We start from the raw sequence: 21,888 nt of genomic DNA on the forward strand, positions 1-21,888 counted from the left end.
TAACATTTCATGCTATCTTTCTCTTTCTCTCTCTCTCTCTCTCTCTCTCTCTCTTAGCTGTCCAGATGTCTTTAGTTTTCCATGCCCTCTCTGTATCAATCTCTCTCTATGTTTCTTTTATCCATATCTTTTTCATCTATTCTTTCCCAATAAAACACAACTTTAGCTTTTCTTTTTCTTTTCTCTCTCTAATGTTCTTTTGAAAGCTGTTTCTGGCCCATGAGAGGCATTTAATCAACACAGTTAAACATTGCTACAATCTCTCTGAACTACTAGCTTAGTCTCTTTATATTTCGTTTTCCAACTATCTTTCCTGGTGTTTATGTATGTCAGTGCATGTCCACAGTGATGCAAGTGTGTTCATGTAGGAGTTCAAACTTGTTATATATAGTAGTAGTTTTAAGGTAAGTGGGTTTAGAGGAGTTAATATGTGGCACGAGTACATCATATGTAGCTGAATACTAAAACATGTATACACACATACACTCCTGCACACAAGCACACAGTTTTATGAATTATTACTATCTGTCCTTCCTGTCATTTGTTGCATTATTACACATCACTACACTGCAAGCATTGATTTTCTTTCAAGTTAAGGAAGTTGGACAAACACACAGAAGGTACTTTGGATGCATATCTGTATGCTGTTCTCAATCATAGGATAAAAACATGTCCAGTTGAAAGATTTTTATGTTTTACTCCCCAAACTCGAAGCATAGCGCAGAACAAAACTACAGATTAAAAATGTTAAATATACTCATTGTTATGTTTTCTTCAGTGTGTAAAACCAACAACTTCTGCATGTTTTCTTTTAAAGATGATATTATTCTTGACTTGCATGTTTAACCGTGCGATTTTACATGCTGGTGCTATGCATTAATATCTTTCCATTGTTTGAATTGGGCAGACTGCAGCCTTCAAGACTCAAGATTGTAGAGCAACTAATGCTTTGAGCTGCTTGTGCATTGTTCTGCGTATAAAATCAATTAAGTGACTAAATAGGTCATTTACAGCTCAACAGTGAAAATAAGTGATCTCACTGTGTGTGTGTGTGTGTGTGTGTGTGTGTATGTGTGTGAGTGTGTGTGTTTGTGTGAGCGCGCGCACTTGCTTGTGTTGTTTGCTGGATCTTACTCGACAGAATTATATTGAGTAGAAGTGGGGATAATTCTTTAGTTTGTATTTTAGTTTTACACTTTCTTATTCAATCAGACAGATTATATATTAGATTCAATGTTAAAATGGACATGCAGTGGCACTGGATGTATTAGAGCCATATTTGAAAACCAATTTTATTATTCCAAACTTAGCCTATCATCTCTGAGTCACTGTGAGTCAGGTCGCTAGGTTTGGTCCCTGGGTGAGAGGGTGTTGTGAGAGGCGCGCAGGGACAAGGGAGGGGAGAGGGGGAAGGCGGGACGTGCAGAAGTTGTTCATGTCGGGAGAGCGCACCACGAGTCCAACATCTCCACACTCGGGAGCGCAAAGAAAAAATTATCTCGAATCATAAGGCTTCAGATACGTCTGTAATGCGTTACTAACAATACTTCAGTCATCAGCATCATTTTCATCCGCAGAAAGCGTCGTCAATCGCCGATGTATCAATGAATTTCTCCAGGAAACTGACAACCGCACTCCTTCTGGTGCTCCTCGCAGCGCAAGGTAAGACACAGCGCGCCGTAAGTCAATGCTGAGCTCACAAAAAGTAGCATGATACTAGTTATTTTAGGAGTACCATGACCTTATTTAGAGCTCATGTGACATTTTCTCAATATATTGCTTTTAAATTAAATTTAGCCACCCCCCAAGTTACCTCCCCTTTGCGCACCGTGCCATCCGTAAAACAAACAGGGCTTTTGCCCAACCGACTAAATTGATTGACAAAGCGTAAACATGGTTACAAACGAAACTTAAGCGTGATGATGAATACGTTTAACTGCTGCAACTGGCAGTTTGTGTACAACATATTCAACACTCTTCTTGAATTATTAAGTCGTTGAAAGCTCAGGAGCGCAGAACTGAAAGCAGAAAATCAAGAGCTTATCTTCAATAATCCCCCCCCCCCGTTTTAAGTGCACCTTTGCTGCTCTATCAAAAGACAGGCTCTACCTCAGAAGGGGGGAACTAATATATATTTTTTCTCCATTCTTAGTTATGTTCTTGCTCAACCAACCCCACGTGCCTGTTAATTATAATATCATATATTCTACAGAAACTTGTGCCATCACTGTTAAATTGCAGGAATGGACTTAGGGTTTAGTTTCCTTTTGGATATGATGATCTGTGATCATGACATGTCTCATTAAAGCGGACGCTTCACCCATTGGAGCTACTGAGAAGCAGCCATACATACACAAAACATGCGCCACATGAATGACATATGTTGCAGCAGCTCTATGAATGCCAATGTTAATTTCATTCCTGGATCCCCCAGATGTTGCTGGCTCTCTCCATCCACTGAGCCCAGAGGTCAGGGTTTACTAGAGGCCAGATGCTATGGAGCTGTTGGGGTTCAGTGTCTTGCTTAAGGACATTTAAGTATGTGGATGGTTGTCAGTGATACTTGAAGGACAAAAGCACATATAGATGTTGATGCTACAGCGATCATGTACTTGCAAGACTCTCATTTCCTGTGTGGTTTGATTTAATATCTGTAGCGACATTAAATCACAGCTGGATCACTGTCTGTATTTTGTTTATCTTTCTATCATCAACTTTTTCTCTTCTTTTCTGAAAATCCGTCTACATATATTTTGTTCTGCTGTGTCTGGCTCATGTAAGGCTGCATTCATGTGTGTTAAAAAAGGATTTTGAAGTCGGGTCCTTGAGTGGCTCCCAGGGGACCCAGAGCAGAACAATGCATTGTAAAATGCTTTAATGCTCCGTTCACATGTTACTGAGTAGTTATTTTAATCCTGAATTTCATCTTATTCACAACCACAAAGAGTACATAGACACAGGTTGCTTGGGGAATCGTCTTCAGCGAAGGGAGCACAATGGGTATCTATCTATAAGGAAGATAAAATAAATTGCTTTAAAGTGGTAATATGTAGTTTTTTGTTCTATGTGTTCACTGCAGGTGTTGCACCTTAACACCTGTCAGTCAGTCTTTTTCTTTGAATTGCTGTTGCTAAAACTTGAATGTATATATTGCCCCACAAAAATCCAGGAATTCCAGGAATAAAACATATCTCTGCCTGTCCTTTTAGTTACTATTAGCAGGGGATTTTGTTCTTGAACATTACTGCCTCATTTAAGTGGCTGTGGATTAACAAACTGAATTGTCTGTTTATTAGATTTCTGTTTTTCAATTAGATGAAAAAAAATCAGGGTATGTAAGTGTTTTCTTTAGCTTAGACTACGTTTACACGTGGACAGCTATTTTCATAAACAGACATTTCAATCTCTCTGTTTTCAAAAATAACATTGTGCACATATGTCTATACATATGCCGTCTAAGCCGTCAAGAGCATGCCGTACCTGTAGGTGGCAGTGTAACGAGAAGCTCAAGCCCACGTCAGAATCCCAAAAATTGCAACAGCAGCAACAATTGGATGCCTAAACCTCCGTTTGTCTAAGTTTACATGCAAACAAAGATTTCCAAAATCCCCACTCTGGCCGGAGTTTTTAGAAAGACTTGTTTTCAGAGGCGAATTCTCTGTTTGCATGTAAACACAGGGCACTAACAAATGTAAATGTCTCCATTTTTAAAATAACCTTGTACGTGTAAACAGGGCCTCAGGCTTGCTGTGGCTATCCAACGAATTCGTATCGACGGGTTCCTGTGATTTTGTACACAAACAGGGCTTGACAAACTTTTTTGTTCACCAGCCACTGTTTCTAGTGGTTTACCAAAAGCTACTAGCCACTCAGCATTTCACTAGCTGTCACCATTAGGTTAATGTGACAGTAAAGTCTAGCCAACAAAAGATTGCTGTAAGGGAAACGTGAAGTTAAGTTTCAGCACCAAAACGACTAGTCCTTCGTTTTTCAAGGTTTTATACTAAGTTCACTGGTCATAATCACTACAGCCAGTAGGGCACTGCCTTAAATAAAGGACAGCCTGGGCTATCTCACCACCTAGCTTTCACTTAAGCTGTTTTTACTGAAAGTTGTTCATTTCAATGGCATTCTATTTTTTATATATTAAGACAGACACAAAGTCATATTCAGGTCTTAAACTCAATTTTGACCAGATGTTTAGTTACTGTGTTTTCCATTTTCCATCTTTCATACTAAAAGTCTCTGCGGGTTTGTCCCATACAAAATAGATTTTTTTCCTGAGAAAGACAGTGTGCTTTGAACAAAATGTGGGAGGAGAACATTTTCTGGATTTAGGTTGAATCACCCCAGATGGCAGCAGTGAGTTTGTCCCAGATGTGTTGCCTGGAGCACACTAAGTACCTTTGTGTTGTAATGCTCCAGACAACATGTGAAAGACACTGGCTGCACACGTCCTGTAACCTGATGCAGACTCAGAGTAAAGGGAAAGGGATGTGTCACTGTATGACACGTGGGATGGAGTCTCTTATTCACTATGCCATTCTCTACAGCTAGAGAGATTTGCTACAGCTAACTGCTTTGTCGCTTCGCCCTTGAACTGGGAGATTTTCAAAAGGAACAAGAAATTGTGCCGTGAAGGGATGACAGTATCAATGCTCTCCACACTAGTGCAGATTTTGCTCAAGTGAGAGGAAATCAACTGTGCTCTTGTTTGTTAGAGGTGGTTAACTTTAACTATTTGGATGGAAAACCCCAAAAAACAGAAGTATTTTGCCCCCACCTTACTTTAACCACCACTCTGTCTTCCAGCTTACCTCCACCCTTCCTTTTCTTCCCTCAATCCCTCATTGACTATCTGGGCTTTAATATGATTCTGTACAGGGGTTGTGTATGCAGATAAGTGCCTTAAAAAACACATTGACACACACGCACGCACACGCACACACACACACACACACAGACACACACACACAAACTCCCAGTGGGGGTCCGATTATCAGGCTACAGAAGGTATTGTCTCATGCCATCAAGGATAACTGGGGGAAAGCTGATTCTGCAAACCCCGGGATTGAGATATTTTAGTCGAATCTGGCTGGAGTAGCTAGGAGGTAAGGAGAGGGAAATCTGTATACAGCATGGGGCTGTTAATTGGAGTTGTTGCATTCAAAATTAAGTCACAGCCTGTGTGATTATTGCAGGGTAGAACATCATATTTGAGGAAGGGATAATTTCAGAAAGGCTGAGATTGAATGATTAAAATGAGTCAAATTGCATAATGAATTTCCCCACAGCCTGCAGCCTCTCCAGCAGAAATATCTGAAAGAATTGTCCAGCCATGCTTGCATTATACTGATCTGATCCACATTACGTTTCAGGCTTGACCTTTTATATTACAGTGGTTTTTAATAGACTGCAGCTGCGTGTCGACAGTGTAAAGAGCAGTCCCTCCAGGATTTCGCGGGCTTTTTTTTATTATGGTTGAGGTAAAAAAAACCTGAATTTGAGGGAGCTTTTGTTAAGAATTGCAATAAAAGTTGCAATGTCTTTTATATTTTTGTTGCAATAAAGTTGCGAGAGACAGTAAAAATTGCAAAAACAAGTTTTAAATTATTTTTTTTGTATATTTTTTTAGTTATTTATATTGAATGAATCAAATACAAACATGTCTGTCAGTGGCTTGTTAGTTAATATTCCTATCTGGGGCTGGGACATTCATACGGTTTGATAAAGTACTTATTTGACTTTAATTTATCATTGCACTTACAATAACGAGTGTAGCTGTCCTCAGTTTTGGTCATCCTGTACGTCTCATCTCCGGTTTTTCCTGCATCCACCATGTGTCTTTGTGTGTGTGCGCTTGCCAGTCGTGTTGTGGAACTGACCAGCAGCCCCGCCCTGCTTCAGAGAGCCGACAAGATTTAAGCAGCAGTAGCTTTCAGCGACTTTAGAGTGAAAAAGAACATTACAGCTCACATTGTTAAAATGTATACACGTTGGCAGGACGGTCTGAAATCATTTAGATGGTCTTTCACTGTACGTTTTATTGGTAAATGTGAGATGCGATTCACACACATCTTGTCTTCAAATATCAAAAACAAGGAAAAAAATTTGGCAACGGACAAATGTAAAGTCAGACTCACATACTGATACAATGTCTGGCACGTGGTACTTACGGGATTGGTTGAAGTTGCGTGAAACTCTGGTTACTGGTCAAATTTGCGGAAAGGTTGTGGTGATTGGTCAAAATTTTGTGTCGCCCCAAATTCACTGTGAGTGGTTGAATTCACGTGAATTGTTACAATCACTACATTGTGCAATCCTGACGAACCAAAAGAGGATCTGCCTTTTTAAACAAGTTCTTATCAAAAGAGCATTACATGCAGTGCACTGATAATAATTAAAAAAATACTCCAATGAAAAAAAAGTCCCCACAACTGAGTCTTCACAATGGAGTTGTCGTGTGGCCAACGATCAAACGTTCTTTTTTCGCCCAGCATTCAAAATGGTTTATATTAAGCTCCAGTGGCTTCTATCTAAGTCTGCTTATGTGGCGTTGTCTGCTTGCATTGCAGCATCATCAAGCATATTTGCTCCTCTTCCAGACTTAAATGCTTCTCTGAGCTTGGAACCACCAAACAGCAACATGGTTACTCTCCCAGAAGCAATGCAGTTGCATTAAAGTATGACAGCCAATCAGTGTGTATGTTACTGTGCGTGTGGCTTAAGGAGTGTGTGGTGGCTTGAGGATCCTCTTAACGCGATTGTCGTGGGATTATTGCAACAAACCCCTATCCCACACACACACACACACACACACACACACACACACACACACACACACACACACACACACACACACACACACGCACACACACACAAACACACTCGGTGTAACCACCACAGGCAGAGGCAGCCGACTTATTCTACCCCCTATGGATTGGCTTAAACCATCGTACTCCCCTTTCAACATACACAGACATTCTCCTTCAGACAGCCCTGCTGTCTGTTTCCTCTGGGACTTCCATGTCTTCGGTGCTGGAGATGAACTGAGACAAGCTTTAGGATGGAGGGAGAAAGGGTGAGAAGTAGGAAGCTAGAGAAAAGGTTGAGCATAACACAAGATGCCGCAGATGGACGACAGGGATGTTTGAGCATTAGGCACCCACTTTTCTTCTCCTCCTTACCTGTTTAAATATTCTCTTGAATGGCCTCAGTCTTTCCTTTCATTAGTTGTTTTAAATCCATTTGTTTTCCTGTGTGTCCTAAGGACTTTATGTCCTTCAAGCTGGTAACACTCAATGAAGGCTCTCGCATGTCATGGCATTATTTATTGCTATATCTAGTTACCCCAAGTTGTTATCACATAAATTAGGCCTTCAAAATGTGTCGTTATTCGTTTGTTGTCTTGATACTAAAACAGAAGTCGTGGTTCAACAACTTTAAATGCTGATGGTTAATTAACAGACAAGAGACAAGCTCTCCTTCTCATAGGTCCATACAACAGTCAGTAATGCATATCGTTATTAGTTTCCCATCGTGAATCTTGTGTTTCAGGTATCTTTCTATCCTCCGTTTTTGCCATTTTCTAGAGTGTGTTGTATTTTGGTAGTTTGCAGTCATCTCGTTAAATTCTCAGTTTGGTTTGTACTTGATCTTTGAGGTGTTTAAAGCACACTGATACCTGAAATTAGCCAAACTTCATCCATCCCTATCAGTAGGTTGGGCTTTGCCATGTTGCCCACTTGCTGAGTGATGTAGCCCTCACCGATTGCTCACCTATATTATTCAAAGTTCTTCCAGGTTCCAACAAACTCCCTAACCATGATTGGGAAGTAGGGGTTCAGTTTGCTACAAAAAACACGAGATGTTTCTCTTGGTTCCTTGACCTAGAATGGAAAAACAGTGCTCTATGTGAAGGGATTGAATAGTTTATATCAGCGTTGCTTGAACGTCCAGGAATATATTGTCATTTTGCTAAATCTTTTATGTAGTTTATCTCTTGACACCAGAGTTACCTATTGTGTTGAAAGTAAGACGTATGTTATAGAAAAGACATGTTTTCCCAGTGGTTTGGAAATATGGGGGAAAGATACAAGATTTGTTATGGAGTTGGGCCACAGAAGCACAGACGTTTTCAAAACCTTTACTCAATACTGATTCACTCAAGGCTGCTGGCATACATGATCAACAGGCCTTCTCCAGCATCACTGCAGGGGAGATAATCCGACATTAGCTCTGATTACTCTAGTATCTGCAGCTGCGACAGCTGCACCGTCCAGAACCACCACAACCTCCCTCTGAAGACATAGACAGCTCCCATATGGAGGGTTGCAGCAGTGCATTTGTAGCTCCTGCTGCAATAACTTCTAGAAATGTGAACACATGTAGTTACTTCAATAAACAAATATATAGTAACACATGGTAATCCCAGCTGTTAATGCTGATAATGGGCCCCATGGAAACACATTGTTGAATCTGTCATTCACCTTTTCTCTAAATATTGAGTCCTTATTAACCTCTCACTTCTTTTTACCTCACATCCACGTTTGCCTGCTGGGCTGCCTGGCTATGTTTCTATCTGCTCATATTATTCATCAATGCTGTGGATGAATTCAATGGATGAGGTTAACTAACAGCATCTGAATTCTTTGTTTATCTCTTTTATTTTTTAGGGAAATTTCACAGGGGCTTGTGTTGACTGTGTTAACTTGGTGTCATCTCTTTTGATCTTGAGTTAATGTAAGAGTGAATGTGAGGGAAGTTTTATGCTAAAATTTAACCACACAATATAAATGTATTGTTTTTCCTTTCCAACACCCCACACTTGTCAAGTATGGCCATTATTAGCCTGATGCGTAGCCTGATATCAGCATTAAATGTTCCACCTGCCTAGGTTTTATTCTGTGAGTGTTTATAGAATACATTCTATGGGACTGGGCTACTCAAATATGTTGTCATGTTGTGATAGATGTTTTCCTATTAGAACATATTTACATTTGGAGAAATTCCCTTGTTTTTATACTGACAGTATCTTATACTCAGAGAATCTGACCTCAAAACTCCCACATCTTCTCAGATGAAAGCATGAAGGCAAGGATCCATTGAATTTCATGCATTGGTGAAAAAATCATATGCTCTTCAGAGTGAGTCCCATCAAAGGTGAATGGACATACTGTACATAAATAGGAACATGTGCGTACACATAGGGGCACACACAGTTTCATGTATGTACATTATAGGCGAGCCCTCATACATGAATACAAAAAGATGCACCGTATTGCTTAATAGGATGGTCACAGTACATACAATAATCACTGTAAAATCCTTATGCGTCACAGTACATACAATAATCAGTGTAAAATCCTTATGCGTCACTCAGTATGTCACAGTAAGGCCATCAAAAACTCTGGAGAGCGAAAACACGCTATCTAGCTGTTCTCTGCTTCTTCTTGCTGTCACTTTATTCTTATCTCTTCTCTTCGCTGTTTCTCTCTCTTTGTATCTTTTTTCCATGCACTCACACACTGTCAGCAGTGTATTATTGGAGGGTAATAAGTTCAAAGTGTCTACCACTTGCTCCTAGGCTCATCCTGTTAAGCACATGCCTGATCAAAGAGCCTACAACAGGCCACAGCTCTTTCTGCAGCTTTGAGCTCATGGAGCCACAAGAGATGGGGACAAACTCATGTTTGGCTTGCTTATCCTAAATCAATGTGTTTATTTAAGGGTGACATGTATGACTGCTTGACTGGCTTCATCCACGTCAGAACAAAGCCTCATCACTTTGTTACCAAATTACAAAGGCAGAAGAGGGAAGGAATGCATGTCCGGTAAAATAAACTTTCAAGCTGATTTAATGTGGTTTTCATCATCACAGTTAAAGACAGTTCTGTGTACAATGATTAACAACTTTCTTCTAAAGCTTGAGACAAGTGAACTGACACATTATGTTGGTAGCTTGCAACGGGGTTTTAGCAATGTTGAGCAGTCCACCACATTGCTATAACATTTTGTACAGATTCATGGACCCCAGATTATGTATCTTTATGACTTTGGTGATCATCTTTTTCTCATGCAACCATGAGGTTTTGTTGTTTCAAGTGAGATGTTTTAACTACTGCATGGACTGCTAGAAGGTTTCTTAGATTCTTAGTCTTTTGTCCTTGTGCACGTGTGCGAGACATGTTGGCCTTGTTATGAAATATACATCATCTAAGTGTAATAAATCAAATCTTTATGAACCTATTATGTTGAAAATATAATATAATGCTCTTGATTTTAACTTTTACTTGCTAACTTTCTGTTAATTTAACATGCTAACTCATAAATGCTCTCTGTGCCACACAAATTAAACCTTTATGCTAATTGCTGTACATGAGTGCAGTGAGGTGTGTGTGTGTTTGTGTGCACAGAATTAACTAAGGTGAAAGGGCAAAGGTTATAATTAATTTTCTTTGAATTAAGTCGACTTAAGATCTTCAATAGCAGAGCAAAGAAGGGAATTGGTGACTGGCCAACAGAGAAAAAAAATTGTCTTCATTTTCTTTTGTCACAGTGAACAAAAGGTCCAATTAATTGACTGATTATAATTGCCCTGGTTTTCCCTCGTTCAATTAGAGGCTTAAGCAACTTTCTGTGAGTGCAGTGAATTAGGGAGCAGTGGGCAGTTTGAAAGGTAGGTACCAAGAGCTGAAATTACACAAATGTCTCAGGAGAGAGGCCTTTTCATTAAGCTTTAAGACTCAACTCCAGTGACCTCAGAAAACTTCTTGAGAGTTTTGAAGCCACTTTAGTATAATACAAATTCATACCCACAGAGAACTAGATCTAAAAGGTTATAATTATCTAAGTTAGTTAACATCTTAGGATAATTCTGCCTGTTAGAATGAGACTAACAACAGTAACGTAAGATAAAACCCCCAAATGGTTCTGGTTACATTGCCTTCATCAGGGTGGTTAGATTGATGTTAGTTTGATGGAATAAACATGATAGGGAAAGGCTTTGCGTCCTGATTTTCATTTACATTCATAATTTCACCAGTGGACTTCAAGCATAGCTCATGTCTCCACTAGTCTGCACCTCGCAGTGTGTGCTCCAGATGAACTTGAGAGAGGGAGGGATAAAGTTATGAAAAGTTTAATATAGGAATACATTGTTGCATATTCTTTAGCATTGTGTTCATTGTTATGTGGTGCTAAACATTGTCCAGAGGCATATCTGTGTTTTGGTCATTGTTTTTCATGTGCACCAGATGTTGTGATTATGTAAGTGTTGTGAGTGTTTTTGAATATTTTAGCTCAGTCAGCTAGGTCTACCCCTGAGTTGTGCAAACCCCCTGTGAGGATAAATTAAAATTAAGTTGAAACCTCTAAAAGGTAAACATCCTAGGGGATGGTCACTGTGTTTCTGTAACCTTGCTTAACATGCTTCAGATTTAGATGCTAACAAACTAACAAGGGATGAACTTAAATTACATTTTTATTTCCCCGTCTTCGGCAAGTCTGATCTTGTGAACATGAGCAAATGAACAACTCTCCTAAAATGAAAAACCAGACAGACCGTAACCTGAGATGTCTGCAAGATATTTATCTATGGGTACTCCCGATGGATGAATGGCTTTATGACTTCACTGTATGGACCAAATTTGAAATAACATTTCAGCATATACTGTAGGGGCCTAAAAAGAAAGATGTCTAATTAAAGTACTATCCTACTGAAAGTCAATTTTTATCTAAGGTATGCGAATGCGTTGTCTTTTGTCAGTGGAAGACATGCACATTACTAATACTAAAGTCTGACAGTGCTAGCTTAGTTGTGAAATATGACAGGCTAATCTTTTCGTTCCTAATCTACACAATTTTAATGTTTCTCCTTGTACAAGGTTAAGTTAAGACATGGCCTTGGTTTATTGAAGTGCTCATATTATGCTTTTTGGCTTTTCCCTGTTCCATTATTGTGTTATATATATTTTTGTGCATGCTGTAGGTTTACAAATTGAAAAAGCCCAAAGTCCTCCAAAGAGACTCACCATCTCCAACAGAAAACATTGTTCACAAACTGCTCCAAACAGCCCTATTGTAGGCCAGCCTTTACTTCCGTGACGTTTACTTCCACTTTGTAACACACGTTATAATGCTTGCTTAGCTGCTAGCATTGCATACCCTCATGCACTGCTTCTGACTGGCTTGTAGTGCTGACCTAGCTACACTCCTTATGTGACACTCCCAACAAAGATGGAATCAAAGCGTGAGAGCTCAACACACAGGGTGAGAAGAGGAGTTGCAGCAATGTGTAGTACAACAAAAATATGGTTTTTTTTTTTAAATTCACCCACATAAACCTATTCTGATATGACCTTTAAATACAATTATGAACCTGAAAATTAGCATAATATTAGCAGTTTAAGAGATGATCTTTAACGATGATGAAGAGTAAAGTAAGAAACAAAAGTAAGAAACTGTTATACAAGCAGCTGGTTTGTAGAAAGTTAGCTGACTCACACAGAAAGAGTGCACCATCAAAGTACCCATGTTTTATTTAGTTGTTGCCAAACAAAGCACTTCTGCCTTTTCAGTAAATGTGGCTATTTGTTGTGTATGGGCTGTGACCCATTTGCCATTTTGGGGAAGCATATTCTCCTCAATCTCTAGAATGTTACATGCCACGAGTTGTGACATGGAAATGGTCAAACGTACCAGCTACCCACAAGAAAAAGCTAACAGAGAAAGGGACATGACACAGGAAAACTGGGAGGAAGACTAGGGGTATGCAAAGAAATTGATTTGTATTTTAATTGCAATTCAAGTTCTACCAATTCAACATTGAGTCATTAAATTCAAAAAATCAATTCATTTTTTAAATTTGTATATCTACTGCAATTCCATTATAGATAGATAGATTATTTATCCCCAAGGGGAAATTCAAGTTCCCATTAGCTTACAGACATCACACACCACTTACATATACACAATAACAGTTGTTAAAATAACAAATAACAAACAAATCCACATGAATATGAATATACTATATATATATATATATATACACAGTACATACATACATTCATACACACATACATACATACATACATACATGTATGTATGTATGTTTACTAATGGTAAAAGTAAATAAATTTACAAGTAGAGTCGAATCGTGACATTTTCATAAACGTATACTCCTAATGAAGACACAAAGGAAGGTAAAGGAAAAGAGATTGTTTTAATTTCCATGTTTTTCTATGATAATGTACTGCAAGATATAAATAATTGAAGCCACTGGCTCAGTGTTTCTGACAGGCGGGTGGTGAGAGTGTGTGCAGTCCCAAGTGAGGCAACATTTTCTGCTTGGACAGGCGTGGGACTATAAGCCATCCCAGGCACCACTTGTGGCGGTTTTCCACAATATAACCTTCAGTCCAGACTTACAAAGCCTGCAAGCACACACAGACTTCTTCAGACTAAAACTGGCCAATGGCAAACCAATGCTTAAAGCATCTTGTGTTTGGAGATTTCCTAAAAGCTTGCAGGCTTTGTCGTCCCTCTGTAAACAGGCCATATAAACACCTCTACAATCTACCAAACGCACTAAAATCTCTCACAGCCTTCACCCCCATCCAGAATAAAGAGACATTAATTAAACACTTAAAGGGTGATTTAATCTGAATCAAACTAAAATCTTCCTACTACCCTCAGTCAAATCTAGACACAGAAGTTTATAGGTTTATATATAGGTTTATTCGTCTGTCTGTAGTGGCTACAATGTGAAAGTGAAGATAGTGGAAACATGTTAAAGTTGTTCTTAAAATGATGTGGATTCATTGTGACTGTTTCCTTCCTTACTTTTCTATTTCTCAATATTTTTTGAAAGAGTGAAACATTTCTAAAGGCTCCCTGGTGAAATTACCCCTTCATATGAGAGCAACCATCTCTATCTTTTTCTTTAGCAGACACTAATAATTTTAAGTCGCTCACTTTAAGTCAACTCTAAATTACTTTACTTTACACTTTTTGACTTAAGCAGCTCCCCGACGCCAACACTTGTTCACCTTTGTGACCACAGCAAATGTAAAATGACAATTACCAACTTTTGACCATCAATGTGAACCACAGGCAAGCATGAAAAATCATGAACACTAAGCCTGATGTAGTGTACTTACTAAGGCATTAAGAACTCTGGAGACTGTGTGGCAGAATCATTTTTATTTCCAATTTTACTATGGCTAACTACAGAACTGCAATGACAAATGGCAAATCTAGTGGGGTCCCCATAGATGGCTTTTGTAAAAAATTGTTAAATCCATTGAAAGAACATCTTGAACGGCACACATTGTAATTTATTACTGTTAATATTATGAACATATATATTAACTTGTACATATTTTACATGTATGACTGGTTTAACTGACCTTTAACATCTTCATTCAGGATTTCCCAAATACCCTAAAGTACACTTCAGAAGAAGTAAAATTAAGATTTTGCTGTAAAAAAAAATAATTCTAGAGCAAAATTGGGACTTCATGAATATAATTCAGTACAGTCTGAGATTATGTGCTCAGTAAGGAAACTACAACTTAATTCACCTCTGCATGTGATTGATGATTCCCCACTGCTATGTTTTCTCTTCTCTCAATTCCTCTAAATGTTCTTGATCCATGTTATATAATTGCTGCGTCTCTAAAGACCCAAGGTATGTAGGAACGTTTGAAAACTCAACCATGTATTTAAGAGTTACACAGTTTTTTCTTCTTCTATTGTCAGGCTGTTTTTCATCGAAGGGGGAGGACAGATTATTTCGGAGGTTGTTCAGGAGGTACAACCAGTTTATACGGCCAGTGGAGAATGTATCAGATCCAGTCACAGTGGAGTTTGAGGTGTCCATGTCTCAACTGGTCAAAGTGGTAAGAAGTGGATAATGAACAGCTGGTTGTCTCTAAACAAAGAAATCATATGTTTCATAAAAACATCCTTTTCTCTTGGTACTAATTCACCCTTTTGTCTTGACAGGATGAGGTGAATCAGATTATGGAAACCAATCTGTGGCTGAGACACGTGAGTGACATTTATCCTTAATGTAATGTCATTAATGATGACATTATTTATTTTTCTATCAGGCTTTTTACTCATGCTAAGTTTTGTCCGTCTTTTAGGTGTGGAACGACTACAAACTGAAATGGGCCCCTGTTGACTATGATGGGATTGAGTTCATACGAGTTCCATCCAATAAAATTTGGAGGCCAGACATTGTTTTGTACAACAAGTAAGTTTTTGTGCCCAAATGCAAAAGAAGAACTTTTTCATATTTTCTTTACTCTTCTTTGTACACATGCTAATTTTATGTACTCATGCTCTTCATCTTCTGATCTTTTGTGTTAAATATTGTAAGGGCCTTTAAGTAAAATGGTACTTACATCTCTTGCAGTGCTGTAGGTGACTTCCTTGTGGAAGACAAGACCAAGGCTCTGCTGAAGTTTGATGGCACCATCACCTGGATTCCTCCAGCTATTTTCAAATCTTCCTGCCCCATGGACATTACTTACTTCCCCTTTGACTACCAGAACTGCTCTATGAAGTTTGGCTCCTGGACATACGACAAGGCCAAGATTGACCTGGTGCTCATTGGCTCAAAGGTCAGAGATCGTCTCTGGGTCTTATGGGAGAAATCCTGGTTATCTAGGAGTCACGCAAATTTATTCTAAATGGCATGTTTTCAACACAATATTTTATTTATATTAGTTAGAATCAGTATACTGTAGGTTTATTGCCAAAGTAAGTTACACTTACAAGGAATTTGCCTTGGTGGTTGGTGCATACATAAAACACAAGAAACATATTAAACCAGGGGTCTTCAACATTTTGCAGCAGGAACCCCCCATATTGTGTAAAAATGAAGTTGCATATTAAACTTGGTGTGCAATAACATGCAGGTCCACATAAAGATTGTATACATACCTGTTTAGTGCATAGGATACTAAATTATTAAAACATTAATTGTTGACATGATTTTAAAAATCATGTTTTAATGTCAACCAATCCTTTGGATTCACTGTACCTGTGGATGGCTACCTTAGGTACTATGTTACTCAATAATGGTTTTTTTTTCTCACTAATAGGCAGATTTATATATGCTCATATTTTGGATTCATTTTACATTTAAACTTTTTTTTAAACTTCTACACTTTAACAATCATTTGGTGATTCCACTGCAACCATAAGGACCCCCAAGTGGTCCCGTTATCCCTGTTAAATATTTCTGTATTAACATTAATATGAACTAAACAGATATATAACGGATATAAGATATATGGTGGAGGACTTGAAGCAGGCTGGTACGTAGCATGTCTCCAGTGAGGTTTTTTAAAGAGGTCTTTAGTTCATATTACAAGGGAGGTTTCAGTACTGAGTCACAATTACCCTTTTATTTGCTCATGCCATCTTGTAAGACAAAATGGGAGCAAGTTCTATTAAATCATTTTATCCTTTCATGCCACGAAAGATTTAGTAATGTGTCACAATTTACAAGTGGCAATGTTTGAACCGCCTCTTCTTTTGTCTCTTTAAACTGACTTTTATTCATTTTCACACAAATGCTGTTGGTTTTAAAACATTTTCCCCTCAGAATTACTTCTTTTGACTTACTATTTGCATTTCATCAGGTGAACCTGAAAGACTTCTGGGAAAGTGGAGAGTGGGAGATCATCGACGCACCAGGATACAAGCATGACATCAAGTACAACTGCTGCGAGGAGATCTACCCGGACATCACCTACTCCTTCTACATCCGCCGCTTGCCTCTCTTCTACACCATCAACCTTATCATCCCCTGCCTCCTCATCTCCTTCCTCACAGTGCTGGTCTTCTACCTCCCGTCTGACTGCGGCGAGAAGGTCACCTTGTGTATCTCCGTCCTCCTCTCCCTCACTGTGTTTCTGCTGGTCATCACTGAGACCATACCTTCGACATCACTTGTCATCCCTCTGATCGGCGAGTACCTCCTCTTCACCATGATTTTTGTCACACTCAGCATCGTCATCACTGTCTTTGTGCTAAATGTCCACTACCGCACCCCTATGACTCACACTATGCCGGACTGGGTGAGGTCTGTGTTCCTCGGGGTGCTGCCCAGGGTGATGCTGATGAGGCGGCCTATCGACCAGGGCTGCTCCCCCCCCGCCAGTATTACAGGAGGGATCAGCGGGGGAAACACAAAGAGAAAGAACAGCATAGGAGATGGAAGTGGCTCAGGAAGTGTGAGTGTTGGGGGTATAACTGGGGGTGTGGCGTGTGCACCGCTGGATGGTTGCACAGGAGTAGGAGGGGCCGCCTCAGCTGGCAGCTCCATGAATTGTGTGGAGTATGGTGAGATGAACCGTGACATGAACCGGGATATGAGCAGGAGGTGCCCCTACAGAGGCAAGGAGGTACCGACTCCGGTCCCTCCCCCAATGGTGCCTCCTCCTCCTCCTCCTCCTCCTCCTCCTCCCCCCTCACAGGCACCTCAGACCCAGGTGCCCCAGGAGTCAGAGTTGCCCAAGGTGCCAAGGCCGTTAAATGCCCCTTCGGCTGTCAATGCAGTTGTTGCCTTCTCCGTGGTGTCTCCAGAGATCAAGCAGGCCATAGAGAGCGTGAAGTACATCGCAGAGAACATGAGGACTCGCAACAAAGCTAAAGAGGTACAAAAGCTTGAGTTGTCTTTGTTGAAACGATAACTGCATAATAAAACAATACTTAGTACTATTTTTGTACATATCTGTGTGGCACTATATTGTTAGCAGTCAAACTTTATTATATCAGTAAATAATATATTTTACTGCCACTAACAACAGAGTCACAATGTTATCTTGACATCTTTGCTGCATCTTGACCATCGACGCAAAGTTATAGATAGAGTCATAAATTGCAACTACAAATATAAACATATAGAGAAAGACACAAACATAACCTCTAACTATATTTATGTGGATATGTACTGAATTGTGTTTGTTCACTGTGGGTGCTATAACCCGGCTAATAGGCAAAAAAAGGAAATAAATACACACGATTGTGGTGGTGAAATTGAGTTTATTTTTACTTCACAAACATAGTCAAATGCACTGATTAATTGTGTGAAAGGATTATTCAGTAGATACGTGTTGTTTGTGAGTGAATGTGTGTGGTATTGTGTGTGGGGTAAATAAAAGGGAGATGTGGTGCAGAGCCAGAAAAGGTGTAAGAGAAATAATGTATTTCTGCGTTCACCCAGTAGAACTAATTAATCTGACTACCAGGAGCTGCAGTAAGGGAAGACACAAGCATGAGATAAGGAAAAGACATGACCTGGCAGAGCTAGAGGGCCATCACAGAGGTTGTGTGACTTCTTAAACTTCACCTAGTCCTAATGCCCTAAAATAAATGGTTAACCTTGTGGGGACCAGAGTTTTGTTCAAAGATTGGTGTGCACAGTCATTCCCCACAATGTACACAACACAGTAAAGCTATGCTGTATGTGTGTTACCTCTGCAGTGTGTGAATTTCTACCTAGCTTAGTAAAAGATGTATAAAACCATTTACACAGCACTATAAAGGGAGTGTAAAGCTGCTTGTGCATTACAGATGGAGAGCTTTGAATTTGCCTCATGCACACTGTGGATGGCCCTGATATGTTTGTTACTTCAGCTCCATCTTTTCTTCGCAAAGCTGGGATTTTTCTTTGATGCATGCAGAATAGCTTCTACTATAGGACACAATGGCATTATGGTCAGTGCAGCCATGATCCTATTATCCACACCTGACTGATCAAGGGATACTCTGTCAGCCTCTTTTACACATAAACACAGAACCTCAGATAAGCACACACACACACACACACACACACACACACACACACACACACGCATTTTAGACCTACAGCTGTAGTGTGGACACAGTAACATCACATCACATTTCACGATTACCATTAAGCAAAGGTCAGAAGGAAAGTGCTACTGCTTATGTGTTTGTGTGCCGTAGATGTTTTGTATTTTTTCTTACTTATACACACCTAAATTTCTTTCCTTTTCTCAGGTGGAGGACGACTGGAAGTACGTTGCCATGGTCATCGACAGGATCTTCCTGTGGGTTTTTGTGACAGTGTGTGTGCTGGGAACAGTGGGACTCTTCCTACAGCCACTCATTAGCTTCTTTCAATGAGAAACTCTTCTTTGTCCTGTCCATTTCTCCCTCTTTTTTGTCTACTTCTGTCTGTCAATTTCTCCCACTTGAACTACTTTGGGAATTATCCCTCCTGCAGCTTTTTCACATCAAACACTGAACTGTCTTCTCTTCCCTTTTCTGGCGTTCTGTCTCTCCTCTCTCAGTCTCATGCTCTTCTCTGGGACATCACTTCTAGCTCTCATCTGTTTCCTCACATGACTTACCCTGATTTCCCCATTTCATCTTTGCCTTGCCCTCTCAATGTGCACGTAATGCTGTTACCCAGTCTCTTCCTCTCCATCAGTGTTATTATCTGACATGATCATCGCATCTGCTCTCCTTTCTCTTTCCCTTTCTCAGTTTTTCTCCTCTCCTCAGAAATATTTTGACCTGCCCCTGCCTACAGTTTATTTCTTAAAATTAGTTTGTTCTTTTCTGCACTTCCATTCTGTGTTTTTCTAAAAAAATCATTGCTATTGTGGAGTCTTATACAATATGTTACAATGTCAGGTCATTATTAAAGTAATCATTGTAATTGCTCCTAGCAAAATGGACAATAGGAAGGAATAACTGAAAAGGTTTGTGAGTTTTGCAGTAGGACTTTGTCGTTGTAGGCCAGTGCAATAAGGACAACACCATTTTGAGAAATGCAGTATATCATTTCTGTGTTAAAGACAAATAGTGACAGCTATTAGTAATAAGTTTGATGTTGTGATGGGAAGTTAATCTGATGGCTGTTACCTGTACATACGTTTGTAAAATATGAAAGAGTTATGCATGGCCTCTGAGAAGGATGTCATGGCTGTACACACAACTTCTTTTCCACATGCTCACACTAAACCGGCCTTTGCACACCAAGTTCATGTTTTTTGTATGGGGTCATCCTATATAAATTATTACGCACAGAAACCTTGCACACTGATGTGTGTTATTACATAAATATGGGTGCAATGAATAGCGCTCGTACAGGGCCAATTAATGAATTACAATATCAATAAGCTATTATTAACTGCCTAGAGCTTAATTGTGTTCTAATCTTTCATCCTTAGGTTTGATTCCAAGCTGTTCTACAATCACCTGCCACAACTCTTTAAATTCTGCTTCTTTCTATTCTTTACTTTATCATCAAGTACTTTGCATTGGAAGATGTCAATCAGTTTATCAGATGCCATTTTGGATGATGATATTTTGCATGTTTGGGTGTCTCTGAGAGGTCAAACATCTCTAAAAAGGCTTTTGAGGGATGCGAAAAAAATATACCTGTTCCAAAAACTAATGAACGCCGAAGGTTTTGGATTCGGTGTTTGAACATGATTGACACAATGTGAAGTTGCATTTATTATTAAACGTGCAACAATTTTGGAGTTGGTGTTTAAAGGCCTTACGTACAATAATTATGCATCGCACATGAATTCACAACTTCACTGCAAACCTGCAATGTATAGAATCTCTTTGAAACGTAGATTAAACTTTTAAAAAGATAAAAAGCCAAACAGTCTCATGTTATTTAATAATAAAGAAGGTCCTGGACTCAAACTTTGTGTGCAAGTTGCTATCTTCTCCCTGTAATTGTGAAGGCTTCCCTTGATGCTTCAGTTTCCTACTATACTGTAGTCACCTTGCCCAAAATGAACCCTGCCTCTTAACATTTCAAAAGCAGCTAACCTCTTTTGCAAAGGATATTGCAACAGATTTATCAGTGTGAAGGCTTCATAGGAACCGTCTTAGTAGCATAGCATACAATCAAAGGTAAAACGGTACTCTACTTGAATTGAATGTTCCCTGATATATACCAACTCAGGGCAGGTCTGGTCAAATGCATAATTATTGAGTTTATGTAGTATAATATTGAGGCACAATTCAACAATGTGTTTATAATGAATTGGAATTTATTATTGTTCGCCTACAGCAGAAGACACACTTTTTGTTGAGCTTTTGTTGGTAAGCATGTATAGCATTACATTCTATTTGAAAATATAACCAAAAAGAGCATATTTTTGCTGTACAGACTTCCGTTGTGGACTTCTTTCACTTCTGGATGTGTTAGTTATAGCCAACAGCACAAGAGCCAAATATCTGTCAGTGACACATGATTCTGGTGTTTACTTCTCCTTAAATAACAGTCTTGGTGATTGTTTTTGTTTTTGTCTAAAGTGAAAGTTTTACCAACAGCAAGCACCAGTGACCAACTAACAGTCAAACACTTTGTGACTGGGAAATCCCTTGAATAAATATGTGAGGAATTGAATGTATGTTGTTTAGTCACTCACACATAATACATCTTTGAGCAAGACATTTGACCACCAGCTTCTGCAGCTGGGACTCGTAATTACAAGAGTACACTTGCAGCAGGCAGTTGGTCATTATTATGTATTATGTATAATTCAAATTGTTTGTTCGGGGTGACTGAAAAAGAGAAAGATATTAGGACCAAAGAGTTAGATCTTGGGGAGGAGTGCACAGGATCAGAGGATGGGTGAGAGATAAATTGTCTTTATTAAATCTATTTTAGACTAAAGACTAAACTTGCAGCACCCATATGTAAGAAAAGAAATCTTCTATTTATTCTAATTAAATAGATTTTTAAATTGTATAAGTATTATTATTTACTTAATTAACATTTTATTTTAGTTTTGTCCTTCTAAATTGTGAAGCTCTAAACAAGCTTTTTGTGTTGTTTTGAAACAAATAAATAAAGGGCCCTATTTTAACAATGTA

At 39.1% G+C, this 21,888-nt stretch overlaps 1 protein-coding gene across 1 annotated transcript; it reads left to right on the top strand.

Annotated features, from left to right (window-relative positions):
- The first annotated feature begins 1,400 nt into the window (after positions 1-1,400).
- On the top strand, positions 1,401-20,711 carry LOC117952066 (neuronal acetylcholine receptor subunit alpha-3-like). The gene is made up of 7 exons (XM_034884149.1): positions 1,401-1,662; positions 14,761-14,900; positions 15,007-15,051; positions 15,150-15,259; positions 15,422-15,629; positions 16,656-17,672; positions 19,042-20,711. The coding sequence occupies exons 1-7, from the start codon at positions 1,605-1,607 to the stop codon at positions 19,165-19,167; spliced, it is 1,704 nt and encodes a 567-aa protein (XP_034740040.1). The 5' UTR covers positions 1,401-1,604; the 3' UTR covers positions 19,168-20,711.
- The last annotated feature ends 1,177 nt before the right edge of the window (positions 20,712-21,888 follow it).

The sequence above is a fragment of the Etheostoma cragini genome, chromosome 10 (assembly GCF_013103735.1).
Source record: "Etheostoma cragini isolate CJK2018 chromosome 10, CSU_Ecrag_1.0, whole genome shotgun sequence".
Taxonomy (NCBI): domain Eukaryota; kingdom Metazoa; phylum Chordata; class Actinopteri; order Perciformes; family Percidae; genus Etheostoma; species Etheostoma cragini.